The sequence below is a fragment of the Microtus oregoni genome, unplaced genomic scaffold (genome assembly GCF_018167655.1).
Source record: "Microtus oregoni isolate MIOR12 unplaced genomic scaffold, Mior012 000020F_ref0000438, whole genome shotgun sequence".
NCBI classification, from domain to species: Eukaryota; Metazoa; Chordata; class Mammalia; order Rodentia; family Cricetidae; genus Microtus; species Microtus oregoni.
Window position 1 is genome coordinate 13806360 of NW_024543079.1, and position 20465 is coordinate 13826824.

At 43.3% G+C, this 20465-nt stretch overlaps 1 protein-coding gene across 2 annotated transcripts in view; it reads left to right on the forward strand.

The window, feature by feature from the left end:
* LOC121460485 (ubiquinol-cytochrome-c reductase complex assembly factor 1) overlaps window positions 1-20465 on the forward strand; it is an 87633-nt gene that overhangs the window by 21081 nt on the left and 46087 nt on the right. For both annotated transcript variants that reach the window (XM_041670919.1, XM_041670920.1), the window contains 2 exons: window positions 1744-1816; window positions 11114-11171. In XM_041670919.1, the coding sequence (XP_041526853.1) occupies window positions 1744-1816; window positions 11114-11171 (131 nt within the window). The remainder of the gene's footprint in view (window positions 1-1743; window positions 1817-11113; window positions 11172-20465) is intronic.

Below are 20465 nucleotides of genomic sequence, written 5' to 3' on the forward strand. Positions count from 1 at the left end.
TGCATAAATCTCTTTGATTGTGCTGTTTTGTATCTGAACTCTTGATGGGCTCTATTGTTTTTTATTTTGGAGATAGGATATCATGTAGATAAATTTGAACTTCTGATCCATCTCAGCCTCCCAAGTGCTGGACATTCAAGTATGAGCCAGCATACCTGTTTAATTTTTCTCTTTGTTTTGCTTTTGTTTCTCTTATTTTTGTTATGTATATAAATACTCACCTGTCTGTGTGTATGATTGTGTTTCTGTGCACCACTTGTGTGCCTGGTGCCTGTGGAGGCCAGAAGAGGGCATTGGATACCCTGGAACTGGAGTTACAGGTGGTTGTGAGCCTCCATGTGGGTGCTGGGAATTGAACCTGGGTCCTTTGCAGGAGCAGCCAGTGCTCTTAATTGCTGAGCCATCTCTCCAGCCCCTGTTTTAGTTATTTTCTTTTTGTTTGTTTGTTTTGCTTTGTTTTTGAGACTGCTTCTCACACTGTAGTCCAGACTGGCTTGGAACCTGCTCTGTAGATAAGACTGACCTTGAACTCTTTGAGAGCTGGGAAGGTGTGGGCCACTGTTCAGCTTGCCCTGTCATTTTAAGAAAGAAAAAGAAACCTGTATAAGTTTTTTTGTTGATAAACTGGTTTATTTAGCTTTGAAAGTCATTCATGCACCTGTTCTTCAGACTAAGTTAACTCTTTAAGAAGTGGTTTTTAAGCCAGGCGGTGGTGGCGCATACCTTTAATCCCAGCACTTGGGAGGCAGAGGCAGGTGGATCTCTGTGAGTTCGAGACCACCCTGGTGTACAAGAGCTAGTTCCAGGACAAGCAACAGAGAAACCCTTTCTTGAAAAAAACCAAACCAAACCAAAACAAAACAAAACAAAAAAAACCCAAAAAACAAAACAGAAAAGTGCTTTTTTTAGTTTTTAGATATGATCTCAAGACGTAGTTTCCATACACAAAATACAATACGTTAGCACAGAGCTTAGTAACAGCTCCACTCACTAAGATCACAATTAAACACAATACGTTAGCACAGAGCTTAGTAACAGCTCCACTCATTAAGATCCGAGGGAATTAAAACTTTTCTTTTAAAAGCTTGATTTATTCTTATGTGTATGAACATTTTGCTTGTGTGTATGTATGTATATGTACCACATGAATGCCTGTTGCCTCTGGAGGCCAGAATAGGACATCGGATCTCCTGGACGGGAATTACTGAGGACTGTGAACCTCAGTGTGGGTGATGGTCCTATGCAAGAGCAGAGTAGTGAGTGCTCTTAACCGCTGAGCCTTTTCCAGCCCACGAAGAAATTCCATAATACTGTAGGCTGAGTACTTCATTTTAATGCTTTGAGGCATAGTGGAAGTCTTTCATATTTATTAGAGAATTTTGTTTGTGTACACAGATTCTGTGAGTCTGAAGAAAATACATGCTCCCCTCCCCCACAATCATAGACTAATTAGTAGAACCCCTCAGCAAAAATTAAAGGATTTCAGGGGCTTAAAATTTTTCAAGTTTTATTTATTTATTTTTAAAGGTAGAGATGGGGAGCTGAACTACAAAGCCAGTTCCCAGTTAACATGGGCTGCTTGAGGTCTTGTCCCCAAAACAAAATAAAGTACCCTGCCCGCAGATAGGTTTGTACCCCTCCTGCTAGCTCAAGAACCATGAGATCTGCATGCAGTCCATATGTAACGATGCTAGCACATCCTCTTGGTCCTGTCTTGAGTTTGGTTTTGTTCTCTTTGTCTAGAAGATTAAGATTGCAGCCCTACGCATGTACACGAGCTGTGTGGAGAAGACGGACTTCGAGGAGTTCTTTCTGAGTAAGTGACTCTCAGCTTTTCTGTTCATTTTTGTGCCTGTGTGTTTTAAGTTTTTTTAAACATTTGTTTTGTGTGGGTATGTTGTACATGTTTATCCATGTGTGTATAGCGCAGAGGTCTACCGTGCAGTTATCCCCTGAAACACTGTCTACCTCCTTTGAGACAGGGCCCTTTATTGGCTTGGAGCTCTCTAGTTAGGCCACACTTGATGATTGGTGAGCTCCAGTGAGCCTCCTGTCTCTGCCTCCCCATCGCTGGGATCACAAGCACAGGCCACTGAACCCCGTATTTTTATATAGGTTCTAGGGATCATGCTTGCATGGCAAGCACTTCACAGACTGAGTCACCTCCCAGCCCTTGAGATATTCTCTCCTGGCTGTGCACCTAAGGGTGACCTTGCATTCTTGATCCTCTGTCTGTCTCTGAAGGGCTGGGTTTACAGGCTTGTGTTACTGTGCCCTCTCTTAGCATTTTGACATGGACTTTTTGTCAGTCGTTTCTATTTTGACTGTTTTAGTTAATATTGAAATAAATTTCACGATTTGTAGTCTGACTTTTCCTTCGGGTTGCCAGTTCACTTATTAATTATGAAAACTTAGGCTTGTCTCACTAGCTCTTATAACTTAAATTAACTTATATTTTTAATTAATCTATGTTCTACCACATGAGTTTTACCTCTCTCCCATTCTGTGTGTCTGATTGATTCAGCATCTCGATTATCTCCTCTTCATCTCTCTGCCCAGAAGTCCCACCTATACCACCTGCCTAGCTATTGGTTGATTAGCTTTTTATTACACCAGTCATAGCAACACTTCTTCACACGTGTACAAATATTCCACAACTGTGATTCTTTTTTATTAGAGGGCTGTTGGTCTCAAAAGTTTATACGATTTTATTACTTACAGCCCATTGATAAATTGTTTTCCAGAAGGATTTTACTGTAAATTATAATTATTAATTAGCATGGTTAGCTAAAATAAGTATTTGTAAGGTCATTGGAAAAATAAGTCCCCAGACTGTAGAAGGGAACCTGCACTATGGGCACTTACAGCAACAGCTGTCCCCTTAAAGAGCCTGGCGCCTAACAAGTTCGTATAGCTGATGCTTTCTCTTGCAGCAAATATCTGTACTCAGTGAAGTTAGCAAAGAGCGTTTATTATGCAGTTTTGATTTCTTAATAACTATTTTGGTCACTTAAAACTCAAATATAAGTTGTTTTGGCTACTTCACTATTTCAGCATATTAATATTAGGGACTTAAAATGCTATACTGAGTTATAATTCTAATTTATTTTTTATTTTCTATTTTCTTTTTCTTTTTTTTAAAGATTTATTTATTTATTTATCAATCATGTATACAGTATTTTGCCTCCATGTACACCTGCAGAACAAAAGAGGGCACCAGATCGCATTACAGGTGGTTGCTGGGAATTGAACTCAGGACCTCTGGAAGAGCAGTCAGTGCTCTTAACCTCTGAGCCATCTCTCCAGTCCCTATTTTCTATTTTCTTGTTCATCAGAAAAGACAGTTTCCCTGCTTCTTTGTAAACAAGGAATTCTTTTATTATTTAATTAAAAACATTTATTGCTGTAATGTATGTGTGTGTGTGTTTGCACATATGTATAAGCATATATACCGTGGGGCCCATGTAGAGGTCAGAGGTCAACTTATGAATGCTAGTTCTCTCTACCATGTGGGTTCTGGGATCATATTCAGGTTGTCAGGTTGGTGGCAAACATCTTATCTCCTGAGCCATCTTGCCAGTCCAAAACTATTCCTTATCATACAAGAAATTAGTCCAAAATAAAAAAATACTTTCTTCAAACAATAAAGAAATATTGAGTTTCTTTCTTAAATCCATGTACATCTCACCCTGCCCTTCTTATTTTATTAGTTTACTTGATTTTTTTAGTATAATTTTAATTTAGGAAGTAACATTAAAAAACAACCTCCCCAAACAGGCAAACATGCAAACAAAGAGCGGTATCTGGAGCTGGAGAGATGCTCAGAAATTCAGAGCACCGGCTGTTCCTCCAGAGGACCTAAGTTTGGTTCGCAGCAGTCACATGATGGCTCCCAATCGTTTGTAACTCCAATTCTGGCCTTTGTGTGCATAGCACGCGTGTGATACATAGACATACATGTAGGTAAAACACCCATGCATGTAAAACAAAAACAGTCTGAAAAACAAACACACTAAATTAACATGTCCACCTTATCTTGTTGTCTATGCTTACAGTTCCAGGGATCTTACAGATGAGAATAATGGTCTTCTCCACCATATCTTCTCATAGAAGCCTTATCCTCAAGGCTAGGGAGATGGCTCGGGGAGTAAGATCCCTTGCTGTGCAAGCATAAGGGCCTGAGTTTGAATCGGCACCCATTGGAAAAACTGTGCATGGCCCCTTGTCAGGAGTGGAGGAAACCCTGAGTGAGTGAAGTTCTCAGGGAATGTGTGTCGTTGAGATGGGCACGGCCATGTTAAGGACCTCGTAGTCTCAGACTGATGGGAAGATGACAAAGCCTCATAGGATGAGGCTCAGGGGAGTGGCAGAGCTTTCCTTGGGGGTCCAAGTGTAAGTGTTAACATTGTGTGTAGAAAATGTCCGCCATATCTTCCTTAATGGCTGCTCCGATGCAGACACTATTCCCACTATAATTAGCCACTCTTGCCTTAAACTCTACTTCCTTGTTCCGCTGTACGCTGTAACCCGTCTCTGCTAAATCTATGTAATAAGCAAGCTGGGCTATTGGAGTGTTGTGATCTCTCTAAGACTCCAGTCCAACTGAACTCAGCATTTTTGTCTGTGTCCATGTGTCTGTCTTTTCTTCATTATTTCACTACCCCCCAGACAGGTCAAGTCCCTTGGGCCATGCAAGGATGCAGTAGCCAGGGAAGCCTGTAAGCTCGGCACTGGGGGAGGGAGATGACAACTTGTAGATCCTGGGAGCTTGCTGGTCATTCAGAATAGTGAGCTCTCCCTGTCAAAGGAATAAGGTAGAGAGCCATAGGGGAAGACACTTGATAGTCTCTGTGCTGTGGGATAACCCTTCTGTACTCTGGATATATGTTGCTTCCATTAGTTGATAATAACTCTCTGGCCTATAGCAAGGTAGAATATAGCTAGATGGGAAAGCCAAACTGAATACAGGGAAAAAGAAAGAAGCAAGATGCCATCAGACCAGTAAAAGCCATGATCATGTGGCAATGCATAGGTTAATAGAAATGGGTTAATTTGAATGTAAGATGTAGTTATAATAGCCCTGAACTATAGGCCAAGAAGTTTATAGTTAATATTAAGCCTCTGAGTGATTATTTAGAAATGGTTGCGGGGCAGGACTAGACAGAGAAACCCCTGTTTACACTTCTGCACTCTGTATGCACATGTATGTGTACACTCAAACACTCATGTGCATATACCATACACATAAATATAACATACACACAAAAGAAAAAACTAAAGTTTATCATCAGATATTTAATACTTGGTTCATATTTATTATAATTATTTTACATGAATGCTTACTTGTTTTCACTCATTAAAGGTTCCTCTTTTTTAAAGTTTTAGTTTATATGTATGAGTGTTTGATATGTATGTGTGTATGTGTACCACATGCAGTCTGTGCCCACAGAGGCCAGAAGGGGCATTGGAAACCTTAGAACTGCAGTTCCAAACAGTTGTGAGCTGCCCTGTGGGTGCTGGGAACGTGAGTCTTCTGTAAGAGCAGTAAAGCTTTTAACCGCTGACACATCTCTCTAGGCCCCTACTGTTGCTGGATTTTCTTTCACTCTAATCCCATTTGGAAAGCCAAAACGTTGCTGTTTTTTTCCCTCCTTACTCTTTTGGCTCTTTTGTGGGGGCCGCCACCCAGCTCCCAAATAAATTGCACACGGAGGCTTATTCTTAGTTATAAATGCCCAGCCTTAGCTTGACTTCTTTCTTGCCAGCTTTTCTTAACTTAAATTATCTCGACTCCTCTGGGCTTTTTTCTTTTCTTACTGCTGTATATCTTTACTCTTACTTGTTGACTGGCTGGGGGGCTGGGGAGCAGTTGGGGGGCTGGGGACTGGGGGCTGGCCTCTGATGTCCTTCTCTTTCTTGCCAGATTTCTCATTCTGTTTATTCTGTCTGCCAGCCCTGCCTATCCTTTCTCCTGCCTTGCGTTTGTCCATTCAGCTCTTTATTAGACCATTAGGTATTTTAGACAGGCAAAGAATCACAGAATTAAACAAATGTAGCATAAAAGAATGCAACACATCTTTGCATCATTAAACAAATGTTTCACAGCATAAACAAATGTAACACATCTAAAAATAATATTTCTCAACATCCTGCTGAAGGTTCTTGAGTTTTATTAATACTATACATTCAAGTTAAAGACTGTTATTATGCTGGGCAGTGGTGGCACATGCTTTTAATCCCAGTCCTTGAGAGGCAGAAACAGGCGAATCTCTGTGAGTTCGAGGCCACCTTGGCCTACATAGCAAGTTCCAGGACAGCCAGGGCTACGTAGAGAAACCCTGTCTCAAAAAACAAAACAAAAAAGACTGTTATTACATAGATAGTTAATATGAATATATTTCAAGCATAGCTTGCAGATTACCAATTTAAGAAAAACTTCAGAAAGTTATAATTACATATTGTTAACGCACATTTGTTGTCTGTCATGTTTGTCCCCTTTAGGAATTTCACAGTCTTGTGGGATAGTAAGTGCTTGTATTATTGTTTATTTTTGTTTTGTGTTTAGGAACAGTTGAGGCTTAGAGCATCTCAGTGACTTGCCCGAGGTTGCCTGGCCAAGCCCGGCACCTGTGTTGTCTGGCTTACACCTCTGGGGTTTTCCCACTGTAGCATGCTTTGTGCGAGGGAACGTAACCACAGACTGGGAACTGTAATGCAGCTTTATAACTCGGATTTATTTTATTTTGATGAGAGTTCCCTTTGTGAGGTGTTGTGTTAGTATTGGACAATGATGTTTATACATATCTTGGTGAGTTTTTCCCGACTTTGTCCTTCAGGAAAAGGGGCAGTGAGTTTTCTAGTGATCACACTCTCCCTTTAGATTTTCTTTTTTTAAAATATATATATATTTTAAATATATATATATATATTATGTTTACAATATTCCGTCTGTGTGTATGCCTGCAGGTCAGAAGAGGGCACCAGACCCCATTACAGATGGTTGTGAGCCACCATGTGGTTGCTGGGAATTGAACTCGGGACCTTTGGAATAGCAGGCAATGCTCTTAACCTCTGAGCCATCTCTCCAGCCCCTCCCTTTAGATTTTTTAAGACTTAATTAAGCAGTTGCCTATTAAAACCTATGGCACAGGCCAGGCGTGTTAGCACTTGGGAGGCAGAGACGGGCAGATCTCTGAGTTCAGGCCAGTCTGTTCCACATAGCGAGCTCCAGGCCAGCCAAGACTGCATAAAAAGACCATCTTTCAAAACAAAAAACACCATAAAGACCGATAGCTAAGCTGGCATAGGGGCACATGCCTGTAATTCCAGTACTCAGAAGACAGGGGCATGAGGATTGCTGTAAACTTAAGGTAAACTTGTTCTATACACTGAGTAGGCTAGCCAGGCCTATGTTGTGAAACCCTGTCACAAACAAACCAACCTATGTTTTTTAATTTTATTTGTTCTGCTGTGGCTCTTTATCTTTCTTTTTTGGGGGGGCTAGGTTTACATCTTAGAATTAAACCAAAGTGGCTAGTGAACAAAGAGCAGGTTTGGAAAGTACCATTTGGAGGCAAGAGATTAAAAAAATATCTGTACGATAATGAGGCTGACTTTCTTGTGGTTTGTATTCTAAGGAGGTTAGTGGGGACTGGAGTAAAATGAGGGAATTTATGTATTGCTTCCTAAGATTATACCTTAAAGTGGCCGGGCCATTTAGATCTTTGGTATAGGTCTTGATTGTGAGAGTCCTGAGGACAGAAAGCGTGGACGTCTGGTGCCATGTTTCCCCAGCGAAAGGAGGCTGATGGCGCTTCTCGACCACCGTGTGTGAGCGAGTTGTTGGGTCACAGCATGCTGGGCCTTCAGCTTCTTGGACAGTCCTCCCTAAGCTGCCAGGCATAGGCCCGAGTCACCTCAGAGCCAGCGTGTTTAAGGCTGAGATCTAGAACTCTCGGTGCTTCTGTGTGGCCAGACACTTTGGCAGCTGCTGTTTCTGGCATGCTCTGGTAATACCCTTGCCTGTCGTAATGAACATGGCTGCATTCTCGTCTGTGACTCTTTTTCCCTCTAAGACACTGATTATTTGGAGAGGAGGGGCTCCTTAAGGAAGAAATTCGGAGTCAGTAGTTGAGGTTTCTACTTTGTGACACAATTTTAACTGATGATGTTTTTCAAAGATAATTCGGATCCTCTTATTTGATTCAGTGGAAACAACAATGATGAATATTGAGTTGCTATTTTAAATGGCAATCATTTTGTTTGTTAAGCTTTTTCCCCCAGAGGATCTCACTATCACCATAGCTCTGGTTGGCCTAGAACTCACTATGTCTACGTATGTCGGATGGTTTCTAACTCACAGACATCTACCTTCTTTTGCCTCCCAAGGGCTGGTGCTGAGGCTAAAGTCTTGTCCCACCATACCTGGCTTTACTAAGCTTTTACAGGTCGTTGGTCTCTTGTTTATCATCATAGAAACTCTAAGGTTCTTGTTCTGCTCACTGACATATAGACAGAAGGAGACTGGGCCTCTGAGAAATTCAGAAACTTTACCTAGATCCACTTAAATTAAACTAAATTAATTAAATTAAGTAGTCTGACCTCATATTAAAATATGATAGTAGGACTCTCCGATGACAGTAATGGAATTATTTTGTTTTACTGAACCTGGTGTCAAGAGTCTAGCCTCAGAAAAGAATATGCTGCGTGTGTATTGGAGCAAGAGTGTGATCATGACGGAGTGTCCCAGGGTTTAGCCCTGCAGTTTATAAACACATTTCGTTGAGCTAAGAATTGTATTTTTGTGTTGCTCATAGTCAACATTCAGTCGCTGGTTTGATATTTTTGAGGTTTACTCTGTGGGTTTCTGTTCTGACCTCCGTGGGCACAGGGACTTGCTCATGTGCCAGCTCTTTTCTCATCAGCCCTGAGCTGACCCCCAGAAGAGAAAACTGTGACCCAGGGCCAGCTGCTGACCTGTTTGTCTGTGCTTTCCAGCCCAAGAACTGGTTCCACCTCTGAGGAAACTGGACAGGCTCCTGGAGGCTGCTGGGAATCTTTGATGTAGAGGTGCAGTTGGGCAGCCTGTCCTGCTGAAGCAGCCAGATTTCATTCTCCAGACTGAAAGACAGACTTCCAAGAAAACTTTTTTTTTAAATGTTTTGTTGTAACATTCAAAAAAAGACCCAACTTGAGATCTGGGCTTGAGAGTTTCTCGGGGCTATTCTTGTTCTAGACAGGGAGCAGCTGGCTCGTTCTCAGATGGCATTGGTCTTAATAGCTGGATGGCTGGTGAGGCCAGCCTCCAGCTCCCTCCTGCTGGGCTCAGAGAGGAAGTCCACTTGACAGCTGCTAGGCACCACCCAGTAAGCTCACCCGAGTTTTTTGGTGTCCTTTGTGACAGACCTGGATTCAAACCCCAGCCTTGCCACTGGTTTAACGTGGTGGCTTGCCCGTGGTTACTTGACCTTTTTGACTCTCCCTCGTTACCCCTAGAGTAGGCGCTAGTGCTTCTTTCCCAGAGAAAGTAAGGGTTGGGAGGAATACTGTATTAAGATGATTAGCGGTAGGCCAGGCGTGGAGCACAGCCCTTTCTCAGAGTGTCCACATCTTAGCATTAGAGAGGTACTGAAGTAGCAGTCCGCCCGCTGCACAGAGAATCAAGAAAGTCTGAATTTAATCCCATGTGTCTCGTTCTTAGTGTTGTGGTTTTGGAGCCTGAGCAATTGTCTTGATGACACTGTCAGTTAGGGATATATGAATACCAACCTACTAGGGTTGTTGGACAGATGCACTGAGCTAATGGCTGTGAAGCACTTGTTATATCTGGTGTGTTAGGAGCCCAGCTAGGGCTCCCTTATTAGTGTGGGTTATAGTTTCCTGGGGTCCTGCCGTGGGTTTTCACTCCTAGTGATTGTCATTGTTAACCATTACCTCCCTGAATGTTGATTGGCAGGGGATACTTTTGAGTTTTTTGTTTTGCATGCAGATTATATATAGCCCTCGCTAGCTTGGATTTTGCAACCCTGCTGCCTCACAAGATCATGGGATGTGTGTTGGAATCTAGGCAGGTGCTACCATGCCTTAATTCTTCGTTTTGAGTCATTGCTCCAAAAGATTGGTCCTACCATAAGGGCTTATGCTCCCCACTAATTTTCTCCCTTTTATCCTTCCTACTCCTTGTCAAACTTTTCTCTTTGTCATGTGATAAGGAGGGTACACGTAGTGGGGATCCCTCAGCCAACTGAAGGATTTTGTAGAAATCTGAGAATGGAGAGGCATGGATGTCTGAGCTGAGATCTGATGTTCAGGATCTGAAATTAAGAGGTCCTGTTCAGTGAGTGTTGTCCCTGTAACCAAGGACTGGCCTTTCAGTGGGTGCAGCTCACTTCCTGATTCAGCCCTAGCTCCTAAGAGTTCTACTTTTATCCCTCCTGGTTATTTGAGTAGATCATTTGGCACACTCATGGCCATACCACAGTGGCTTGTCTTTTAAAAAATTGGAAAATAACCGGGCAGTGGTGGCACACACCTTTAATCCCAGCACTTGGGAGGCAGAAGCAGCTGGATCTCTGTGAGTCTGAGGCCAACCTGATCTACAGAGCAAGTTCCAGAGACAGTCAGGGCTACACAGAGAAACCCTGTCTCAAAAAACAAAATCCGACAGACAAACAAAAATTGGAAAGGGAGACCAGAAGGGCTTAACCTTTTCAGTTGGGCTCAGTTGGTGCTGAGGGAGCAGGGGAGCTGTATTCACTTAGCTCTTTATATACTTCAAGCCTAGAAAGGGAAACTAGCTTAGAGCCATAAGAAATCATCTCTGCCACATTCTGTAAAATGAGAGAGAGAGAGAGAGAGAGAGAGAGAGAGAGAGAGAGAGGGAGATTTGAGACTCAGAGGGAAGGCGCAGTTTGCCCAAGACTGGAATTGGAAGGTTGTCTGGCTGCGTGCTCTAGCCCATGGTCTTCCATTGTGCTTTTGCTGATCTTTTCTGCAAAGCATAGTCAGGAATATTGTACCGCCTTTCATTTTAGTTGACAGATTCCCACCAGGGGCTAACACAGCGTGCCTCTTCTATACCTTCTCGTATTTACACTTTATTGTCATTTTCTAGGGTGTCAGATGCCTGATACATTCAACTCATGGTTTCTTATAACCCTGCTTCACGTCTGGTAAGTGAGCCATTTTAAGTGAGGTCACCAAATGCCTGTGTGTGTGTGTGTGTGTGTGTATGTGTGTGTGCACGTGCGTTGTAAGGCACAGATGTCCTCAGGTCTGAGTCTATGACGTCACACTTGTTCAAGCATGAAAACCTGCTCCTTTCATTTTCATAACTGGTGCCTTGAAGCATATTTTTATTAAAGGTCAAAGCATAAACCCAAAAAGAAACTAATATTTGTAATATATTTTTTTTCAAAGAACACGTAACCCCAGGAATAATACACTATCAGTATCTCTAAGAGACTCTCTGAGGTAGGGTGGAAAGTTTTCTCCCTTGGCTGTTTTAGGAAAGTTCACGTTTACGTAAAAGTGGTTTGAATTGTGAGACTCCGTGGTCATTTCCATCTCTGGTCATTAGAAACCTATAACAAATTATACCACTGACATTTATGCCTGTGCCTCTAAGTGTGCGCACAGGTTAGAGTCAAGCCAGATTTGTTGCATGTGGAAATATTTAACACCTTAAACAGTATATTTTTTCTTCAGTGTAAAGCAGCCTAAAAAAAAATCCATTTTTCATCCACTCTTACACAGCATTAAAGGTCAAAGGGAATCTAGGGATCGCTGAAGTGGGGGTGGGCGAGCTACCGGGTCTGGAGAAAGTCAACTCCAGAGAAGTGGGTTCACTACGTGGGAATGGCTGTCTGTCAAAGGGCCCTTGTTTGAGACTGTCTTTAGCTGAGCTTACATCACAGACCTGGCTATTATATAAAGATGTTTTAGTTATGATCACCTCTGAAGCGTTTCTTCTTCCAAATTCACATCGTCACTGCGCTTGGCTAAGGAGCCTGAAGGGGCAGTTTATTTTATGGATTTTTTTTTTAAACCCTCTAAACCAGTAGTTTATAGATGGCACACTGTGTCCTGGGCCTCTGCTGGGAACTAGGGCTAGTTCTCAAGAAGCCTCGTTTTAGTGAGGGAGATAGGACTCATAAATGGGCAGTTACAAACGGGGCTCCTAAGTTCTGGGACAATGTAAACGATGCCTACAGGACTGAAGAGGGCGCTGCAAGCGTTATCCCTTCCTAACTCTGTACTCTGAGATACATACCATGGCTCCTTGTCAGGCAGCTAAGAAGGCACACTGTCTGCCTCTGGTGTCCATGGTGGGGGTGCAGAGAGGGAAACTGGATACGCTGAGAGGGAAAGTACTTTTTTAAGAGCTGAGGACTGTATGGGAGAATTGTTCATTGGAAAGGTGGGAGGGTTGAGAGACAGCGAAGCTGTTCCCAGAGGAGCTCAAAGGTAATATTCAGAGCCTGTATGAAAGACTCGTTATTGCCCGTAGAGCTGGAGGCATCAGAGTGGTAGAGAGAGTGGACGGCAACATGAAATATCTAATCCCTGTGACCACATCCCAAGGTCAGTCCTTGACTAATAGCGGGGAGAGCCTTGAAATTATTTATATTTCTTTAAACTTTCCAAACGTCTACCCGACCTTTCTTGCTGAAGTTAAGTTTTCAGAGGAATGGAGTTTCCCACCAGCAGCTAAGTGAGGAGTGGGGTGTACCACCACCAGCTAGGTAGAAAATGGGGACCATCTATTCTTTGTCTTTATCTAGTCTCTTCCTTGCTCTTTTTTTTTTTTTTAAAGTTTTTTGAGACAGGGTCTCTCTGTATAGCTTTGGCTATCTTGGAATTTGCTTTGTAGATGTAGGCCAGGCTGGCCTCAAACTCACAGAGATCAACCTGCCTCTGCCTCCTGAGTGCTGGGGGGATTAAAGACATGGGCCACCACTGCCTGGCCCCTTCTGTGCTATAATTGCCATGATCCGTGAAGGGCTCAGCCGCCGCCTTTTTATTGAACCAGTAAATCCTTGTCAAGGACCTACTGTGTGTTCGGGACCATGGGGTACTGGAGAGAAGGCTATGGTACGGTCCACACATTCAAGACATCGTGGTGGAAACGGACTTTTGAGTGCTGTTGTCTGAAACAGATGATGATGAAACGTTTGCCGCAAAGCCCGAAGGGATGCTGTGGAAGCACAAAGGTGGAAGTGAGGATGGCGTAGGGCAGAGGTAACGTTTGAGGGACATCCTGAAGGGAAAGTACATTGAAGGGCAACCGGAGGGAAAGACCACCTACAGAACATCAAGTTCTTGAAAGCAGCCAGTGGCTGAAGTGTTGGGGGGCAGGTTTGTAGAGGAATGTAGTCTGAAGGTCACCAGAAAGGTAGTTATGGGAAATAAAAAGCCAGGTGGTGTCAGCGGCATCATTGTCAAGCACCTTTAATTCCGGTGTTTGGGAGGCAGAGGCAGGCAGATCTCTGTGAGTTCAAGGCCAGCTTGGTCTACAGAGTAAGTTTCAGGACAGCCAGGGCAACACAGAGAAACCTTGTTTACAAAAATAAAAACAAAAAGCAGACAAACAAAAGAAGTAGTTTTGGGCCCAGTTGTGCAGTAATCTTCCCAGAATCAGGAACCCCCTCTCCTAAGGGGTAGAACAGCTGGGAGAGGGACGGATCCACCCCAAGTCTATAGAAAAGTAAGACTCTTCTATCTTCTAGTCCTGTTCTCTCTTCCTGAAGATTCAAGAGTATAAATTGAAGGACAGCCAATCTCAAATTCAGAGAGCACAGTAAGCCGAGCCATTGGAGAAATAAGAATTGAAACAGTTCTTGGAATAAGAACTGTGAAAGAGGAGGGGAGTCACAAAGAAAGACAAAACAAAGCCAGACAGACTCCTAGGACATGAAAGTAGCCTGGGTCCGGGAGGTAATGGATCCTTATTGTAGTTGGGACAGGAACAGGATACTGAACAGTCCTGTGTGTTTACTGATGATGTTATACTTCTGTATGCTCTTTCTGGTGCCATAGTTTCTCGGTGGGTTGAGATTTAAGACTACAGACCCCTCTTTTTCTAGAAGACCTTTGTTAGTTGTCTGTTCAGTGGGCTTGCAGTGGCACTGATCATGTGTCCATTGGCTTTGTTTAACAAGGTCAGTATTGAGTGTAGCTGCTGAAAAAGATGCTGTTGGAGATACCCAGCATCCCGACACGGGCTTAGTAAAGCAGCCCTCCTAATTTAAGTGCAGCCATCCACTGTGAGTCCATTCAGGTTCCTGTACCAGAAACCTGGGAGCTTCTCTTGCTGTGTCCTTCATTTGTTTAACCTGGTCAGTAGTCATTAGTTACTGAGCTCAAACCCTTGACCCTGACCTAACAGAAACAAACGAGTTTTACTTTGTAACCCAGTGTGCATGCTTGTATTGGATGCAAACATTAAATAAATCTTGTCTTTACAATATCAGTAAATATCTGATACTTCTGTTCTATTTGAGCTAATTTTAAACAGAAGTTGAAGGTTTCTGCCGCTGAATTCATTTCATTGCTGGATTCCCACCTCGGCTCTCAAGTTTCTTAGTGTGCTGTTCATGTGCTATGAGATGCAGCCAGCAGTAAAGATGCTTTTACTTCTGTTGTCTGCTGCTCTTCTGTGGAGTCTCAGGTGTTTATCCTTCTTACTGTTGTACAGACTCTTGTTCTTCCCTCCATACCTGATTAAGCCATTATTTTCACCATAAGCCTTTCCTTCCTCTGAAGGCAGTTCTGTGACCCTTTGCTTTTTCTTCCTATTTTAAATTTTTTTTTTTGAGATAGGGTTTCTCTGTAGCTTTGGAGCCTGTCCTGGAACTAGCTCTTGTAGACCAGGCTGGCCTCAAACTCACAGAGATCCGCCTGCCTCTGCCTCCCAAGTGCTGGGATTAAAGGCGTGAACCATCACTGCCCTGCTCACATTTTAAGGTTTTGAAAATTTATGGGTACTTAAACATAAAAATTATACATATTAATGGAGTGCTGTGTAATATTTTGATACATAGATATGTACATTATATAATTTGCATTTGTGCATGTGTTTGTGTCTGTCTGCACGTGCTTTTGTGTGCAGAAGCCAAAAGAGAGTGTTGGATGTCCTGCTTTATTACTCTTTGTCTTAATAATATTATAATAACTGTAGTGGTTTGAAAGAAAATGACTCCCAAGGGAATGGCACTATTAGGAGGTGTGGCTTTGTTGGAGTAGGTGTGGCCTTTTTGGAGAAATGTGTCACTGTGGTGGTGGGCTCTGAGGTCTCATATATGCTCAAGCCACATCCAGTGTCTGAGACCACTTAGTGTTTCTTGCCTATCAAGATGTAGAATCCTCCTGCACCATGTTTGCCTGCACACTGCCGTGATGATAATGGACCAAACCACTGAAACTCTAAGCTTCCACCTCAATTAAATGTTTTCCTTCATGGTGTCTCTTCACAGATATAGAAACACTAACTAAGACAGTACCCAAGCTGGGCGGGTATGGTGCACATCTTTAATCCCAGCACTCTGGAGGCAGAAGTAGGTGGATCTTTGAGTTTGAAGCTAGCCTGGCCTTCAGAGCAATTTCCAGGACAGCCAGGGCTACACAAAGAAACCTTGTCTGTGTAAACAACAACAACAAAAAACCAAACCAATATATGTGTGTGTCTGTCTGTACATGGTGCTAACCTGCTGAGCCATCTCTCTAGTCTCAACCTCTCTCCCTGCCCCCATCATTTTATAATGTTTAAATTAGATTCAAGTTATAAATCTCATCGTTTGTTATTTCATTGTAAATTTTTTTGAACTTCTGTAACTGAGGTCCTCTGCAAGATTGGTATGCACTCTTAATGCCAAACCCTGTGCACGTGCGCACACACACACAGTAAATCTCATCCTCAGCCATACTGTGTAAATGCGTGAGCGGATTGCTACGTAGACTGAAGGATGTGGGAATGACCTGGTCACTCCTTATCTGTATAACATACCTGCAGAAAAGGAACCCAAATGTAGCTTTGTGGTAACCCAGTAGGCAGTTTCAAAAACCTCATATGTAGGTAAACCCCTTGTCTTACACAAGGAGAGGTAGTTTCGGTGATTTTACAACAGGTCACTTCATGTGCCGCATCAGCAGTGAGAATCTGAGACAGACAGAGCTGACTGTGTTAATGGTTGATCCCTTACTGTCCCAAGGGGATGGATCTCATGTTCTGAATATGAACAGCAATAGAAATCACCTGTTGACGACAGAACACAGCGAGCACTGCTTTTCTTGGCATTCTGTGTCTGTGTCCTGGTAAAGCCCTGGTTGTGGTAGATGGTTAAGGACAGCGGTTGTTGGCCTTCTTGGGTCCGGAGCCAGAGGGTGGCCTGAGCAGAGAGAAGAGGAAGAAGTAACCTGTAAAGTTTCAAGTTCCAAAGAAAGGTAGGGAATGAACATTTGAGAAGTCAGATAAGAAGACTTCTAAGGAAGACAAGAAACTAAACTGTGGGTGGGAAAGGGTTTGGAGAGCATTCTGTCCCCACCACAGTGCAGGGAAAGGGTTTGGAGAGCATTCTGTCCCCACCACAGTGCAGGGAAAGGGTTTGGAGAGCATTCTGCCCCCATCACAGTGCAGCCAGACAACAGCCTGGCAAGCACTGGCAGCGTTTGCAGGGGGCTCTAAAGCCACCCTTGCAGTTTTCGTGTAGCTGTAGGGCATCCTGACTTTTGCTGGGTTCCGGTGGCTTGAGACCTGCTATATATGGTGTGCCCTGACCATGAGCACATCTTCTTTCGCCTACCCTCAACCAGAGTCTCTGTTCACACATCCTCAAGTGTAGATTGCTGTGTTTTGTTTCTGTTCAAACCAAAGGCCCATGCAACTGCCTTTTATCTTTAGCGCCCTGGTACTTGCCAGCCAAGACCTTGGTCTTTACAATGGATTCTAGTTATATGTTGTATGCTTAGTGGTAGTTCACGGCAGGTGAGATGGTTTCGGGAAGCATTTTGCCCCACTTGTCTTTTGCCACAGACAAAAGTCTGGTGGCTCCTATGCTTCCCCTAGAAGGCTTAGACTTCACAGGAAGGAAGTTTAGGAAATTGGTAGAGATAGCTCTAGGAAGAGGTCAGTGTGCCGGCTCACCAATAAATAAACCATTCATCAGCAATCTAAGGGGCACGAGCCCAGCTGATGCTGAAGTAAAGCGAGTAAGCTCTATGAAAGTTCCCTTTGAGTTTCTTTCATTGCAGCCAGAGTGACCGACCTGCTCACATGCCACTAATATGAATTCAGGATCAGATCCCCCGAAAAGCAGCTTGTGTGGTCAAACAGGGGCAAATCCTAAACATGGATGAGTGAAACAGGCTGTTTTGCCCAAGTGTGGCAGGAAGCCAGCATCAAGAATCCCAAGAATCCTGCCCTCTAGATGGATGCCAAGAAGAGCTGTGGCCTTGTTCCATGGTTTGAGAGGAGAGGCTCTTGTTGCTTTTGACTGTGCAGACGGGGGATGTCGTGCTGGCAGGAAGAGACTGCTGGTGCTGGACCGGCACTGAATTGAGGGAGTGATGTAGAGACACTGGCTTGGGGGAAGCTCTAGCTATGTTCAGCTCCTCTCTTTTCCAACCTTAAGTTACTTAAGCATCTTTGTTTTCTGTGAAATGCAAAGAGCTTATGAGATGCACAATTGTGTAGATAAAGGGAGATGATGAGTCAGGATGCATCAAGTCTTGCATTGCAGAACTTAACAGTCAGCGCCTTTAGTCTTTTATCCTGCTCAGTGAGCTTTTCTTCCTTTGGCCTCTCTGGGCTGGCCTTTTACAGAGATTGGGGAGCCGTCAGGAAGGCTTGAGCACTTCTTTTTTTTTCTTCTTTACTTTGCTAGCTGGGTTATTTGCCTTCCTTATATGTAAAAGAGTCAGGATTATTTATGGGCCACTGGAATCACTGAGAGACAGGATAGTGCTGAAGCTTAAAACCTCAATAATAAATTGTGGGTTTGAGAACATCAGCAACTACGGGAGGAGCATGGAGGATTGCTGTAGAGCGGTGTGTCTCACACTCCGTCAGCCAGTGTTCACAGTGGGAGGAGCATGGAGGATTGCTGTAGAGCAGTGTGTCTCACACTCGGTCAGCCCGTGTTCACAGCAGGAGCATGGAGGATTGCTGTAGAGCGGTGTGTCTCACACTCGGTCAGCCCGTGTTCACAGCAGGAGCATGGAGGATTGCTGTAGAGCGGTGTGTCTCACACTCGGTCAGCCCGTGTTCACAGTGGGTGCTCTAAGAACTTGTGAAGCAAGTGATTAATTAATACAAGAATTTTTATTATTACCTTTTAAAAATGTTTACTTTGCATTCATAAAGGTATTTTTTGTTTTGGTCTTCAGGCTTTCCTTCCTCAGAGAGCCCTTTTGAACATTTAGCATAAGATCTGGGTGTGGTGGTACAGGATCAAGAAGTTCAAGACTAGCCTGAGCTGTGTAAACCCTGTCTAAGAAGCCTGGAGGCACACGCCTTTAATTCTATCACTGGGGGGGGGGGGGCAGAAGCAGGTGGATCTCTGTGACTTCAAGGTTAGCCTGGTCGACAGAGTAAGTTCTAGAACAGACAGGAACTTACACAGAGAAACTCTGTCTCAAAAAAACCAAGCCAAACCAACCAACCAGCCAAACAAACAACTCTGTCTAAAAAACAAAAAACCGTCAACATGAACATTGAGTATGAGGAATGCATACACTCAGGGTCAGCTAAGCAGCAGAGTTGAGCTGTTGGTTCTTTTGTGTAAAGGTAGTATTCTGGAAGTTGACTAGCTCATAATGACTTGTATGTACAGTGCAGGTCGGGCACGTTAGCTTTGTTTTATTGCAGGTCCTAGGATCCATTTAGTCTTAGATGAGCCATTTCGAATTTGTTTGATTAATTTTGCTTTTACTTCCCAACTTGTATTTTTGTCTTTGAATCATGCTTGGTAGTTTTATTCTGTTCTCTTTACCATTATTTGGTTTCTTGGAGTGTGGTTGGAGGTTCATCTACCTTTTTGCTTTTTGAGGCAGGGTTTTCCCTGTGCACCCTAGACTGCCCTCAAATTTCGGGTGTTACTATGTGTTTGCCTCAGTCTCTCCAGTGCCTGAGTTACAGGCTTGCAACATCATGCCTGGGTCTGTATTTATCTTTAGTAGAATTTAGTTTCTTCCTTTTCAAGAGTGGTTTTTGATTTTCTAGGTAGGTTTGTATCAGTTTAGGCATCTTTCCCTTCCAATGTGCTTTTTTCATTTTGGATTTTAGACTTTTTTTTATTTTTAATAAATAATCTTCCATTTTCCTGACAACACAGGAGCCTTTAGTACATTTGCTGAGAGGAAAACTGACTCTTGGTTTTCTAAGTAGATATTTGCTGTTGAACTTTATATCATAAAATGCTTTGCATCGGCCACGTATCCACTGAACTAATTTAATGCAGTATTTTAGGAGTTTTTTTGAACTAAATTATTTCCTAAACTTTTGGGAACACCAAAGTTAGATAGCGGTGTCTAACAAACACCACTGTTTATATTTCTTTCAAAAGGCAGGGCAGTCTGGTATTTCCAGACAGTGACCTCGGTTGCACAGAAGAAAGACTTCCTCCACTTTCTCACTCTCCAGCCTTGGTGATGTAGATGTGTAGTTGCAGGCAGGCTAAGACTGGAGGAAGAGCTAGCTTCTCAATGACTCACCTGCTCTGAGTGCCAACATGGTGATCTCGTTACATCTTTTCTTCCCAGTGGCTCGTCATTGGCTGCTGAGCCCAGAATGGCTCAGACTTTTCTGAGCCTGACATTTCAAAGCCACTCAGGATTCCTCTGGCTTCACTTTCCTGCTTCATACCCTACCTCATCACAACTTTAGTAGTCATTGTTCTTTTAACATGCGCTGACTTCTTCCATGGCCCTGCCTTTGCTCTTCTCGTTCTGTCTTCTGGAAAGCCCTTTTGCCCTTTTTTCTGTCTCATTTCAACCCATCCTTCCAAGCCTCAGATATGTTTCCTTTCCCATCAAACTTTCTCAGATCCCATACATCCCAAAGTAATCCTTCAATCTCCAACGTTTATTTTTCTTGATACTGCCTTCTTTTGTTTTACATGTTTTTATCTATTTATTCTGTATATGTATGTACACATCTGTGCATATGTGCCATGGTGTGCATGTAGTTCAGAGGACAGCTCTTGGGAGTTGATTCTCCCCTTCTACCATGTGGGTTCAAGGGAGTCAGGCTTGAGCAAGTGCCCTTACCCACTGAGCCATCTTGCCAGTCCTTTTTTGTTGTTGTTTATATGTGCTTTGTTTTGCTTCTCCTAGGAGACACATGGCTTGAAAGCCAGACTCATGTCTGCCATCACTGTAATACCTAGTCATTCAACCATCACCTACATACAGGAGGAGCTCAGTTTCTATTCATTGGGTAAACTGTCCGTCAGCTTGAGAGTACCTTCATG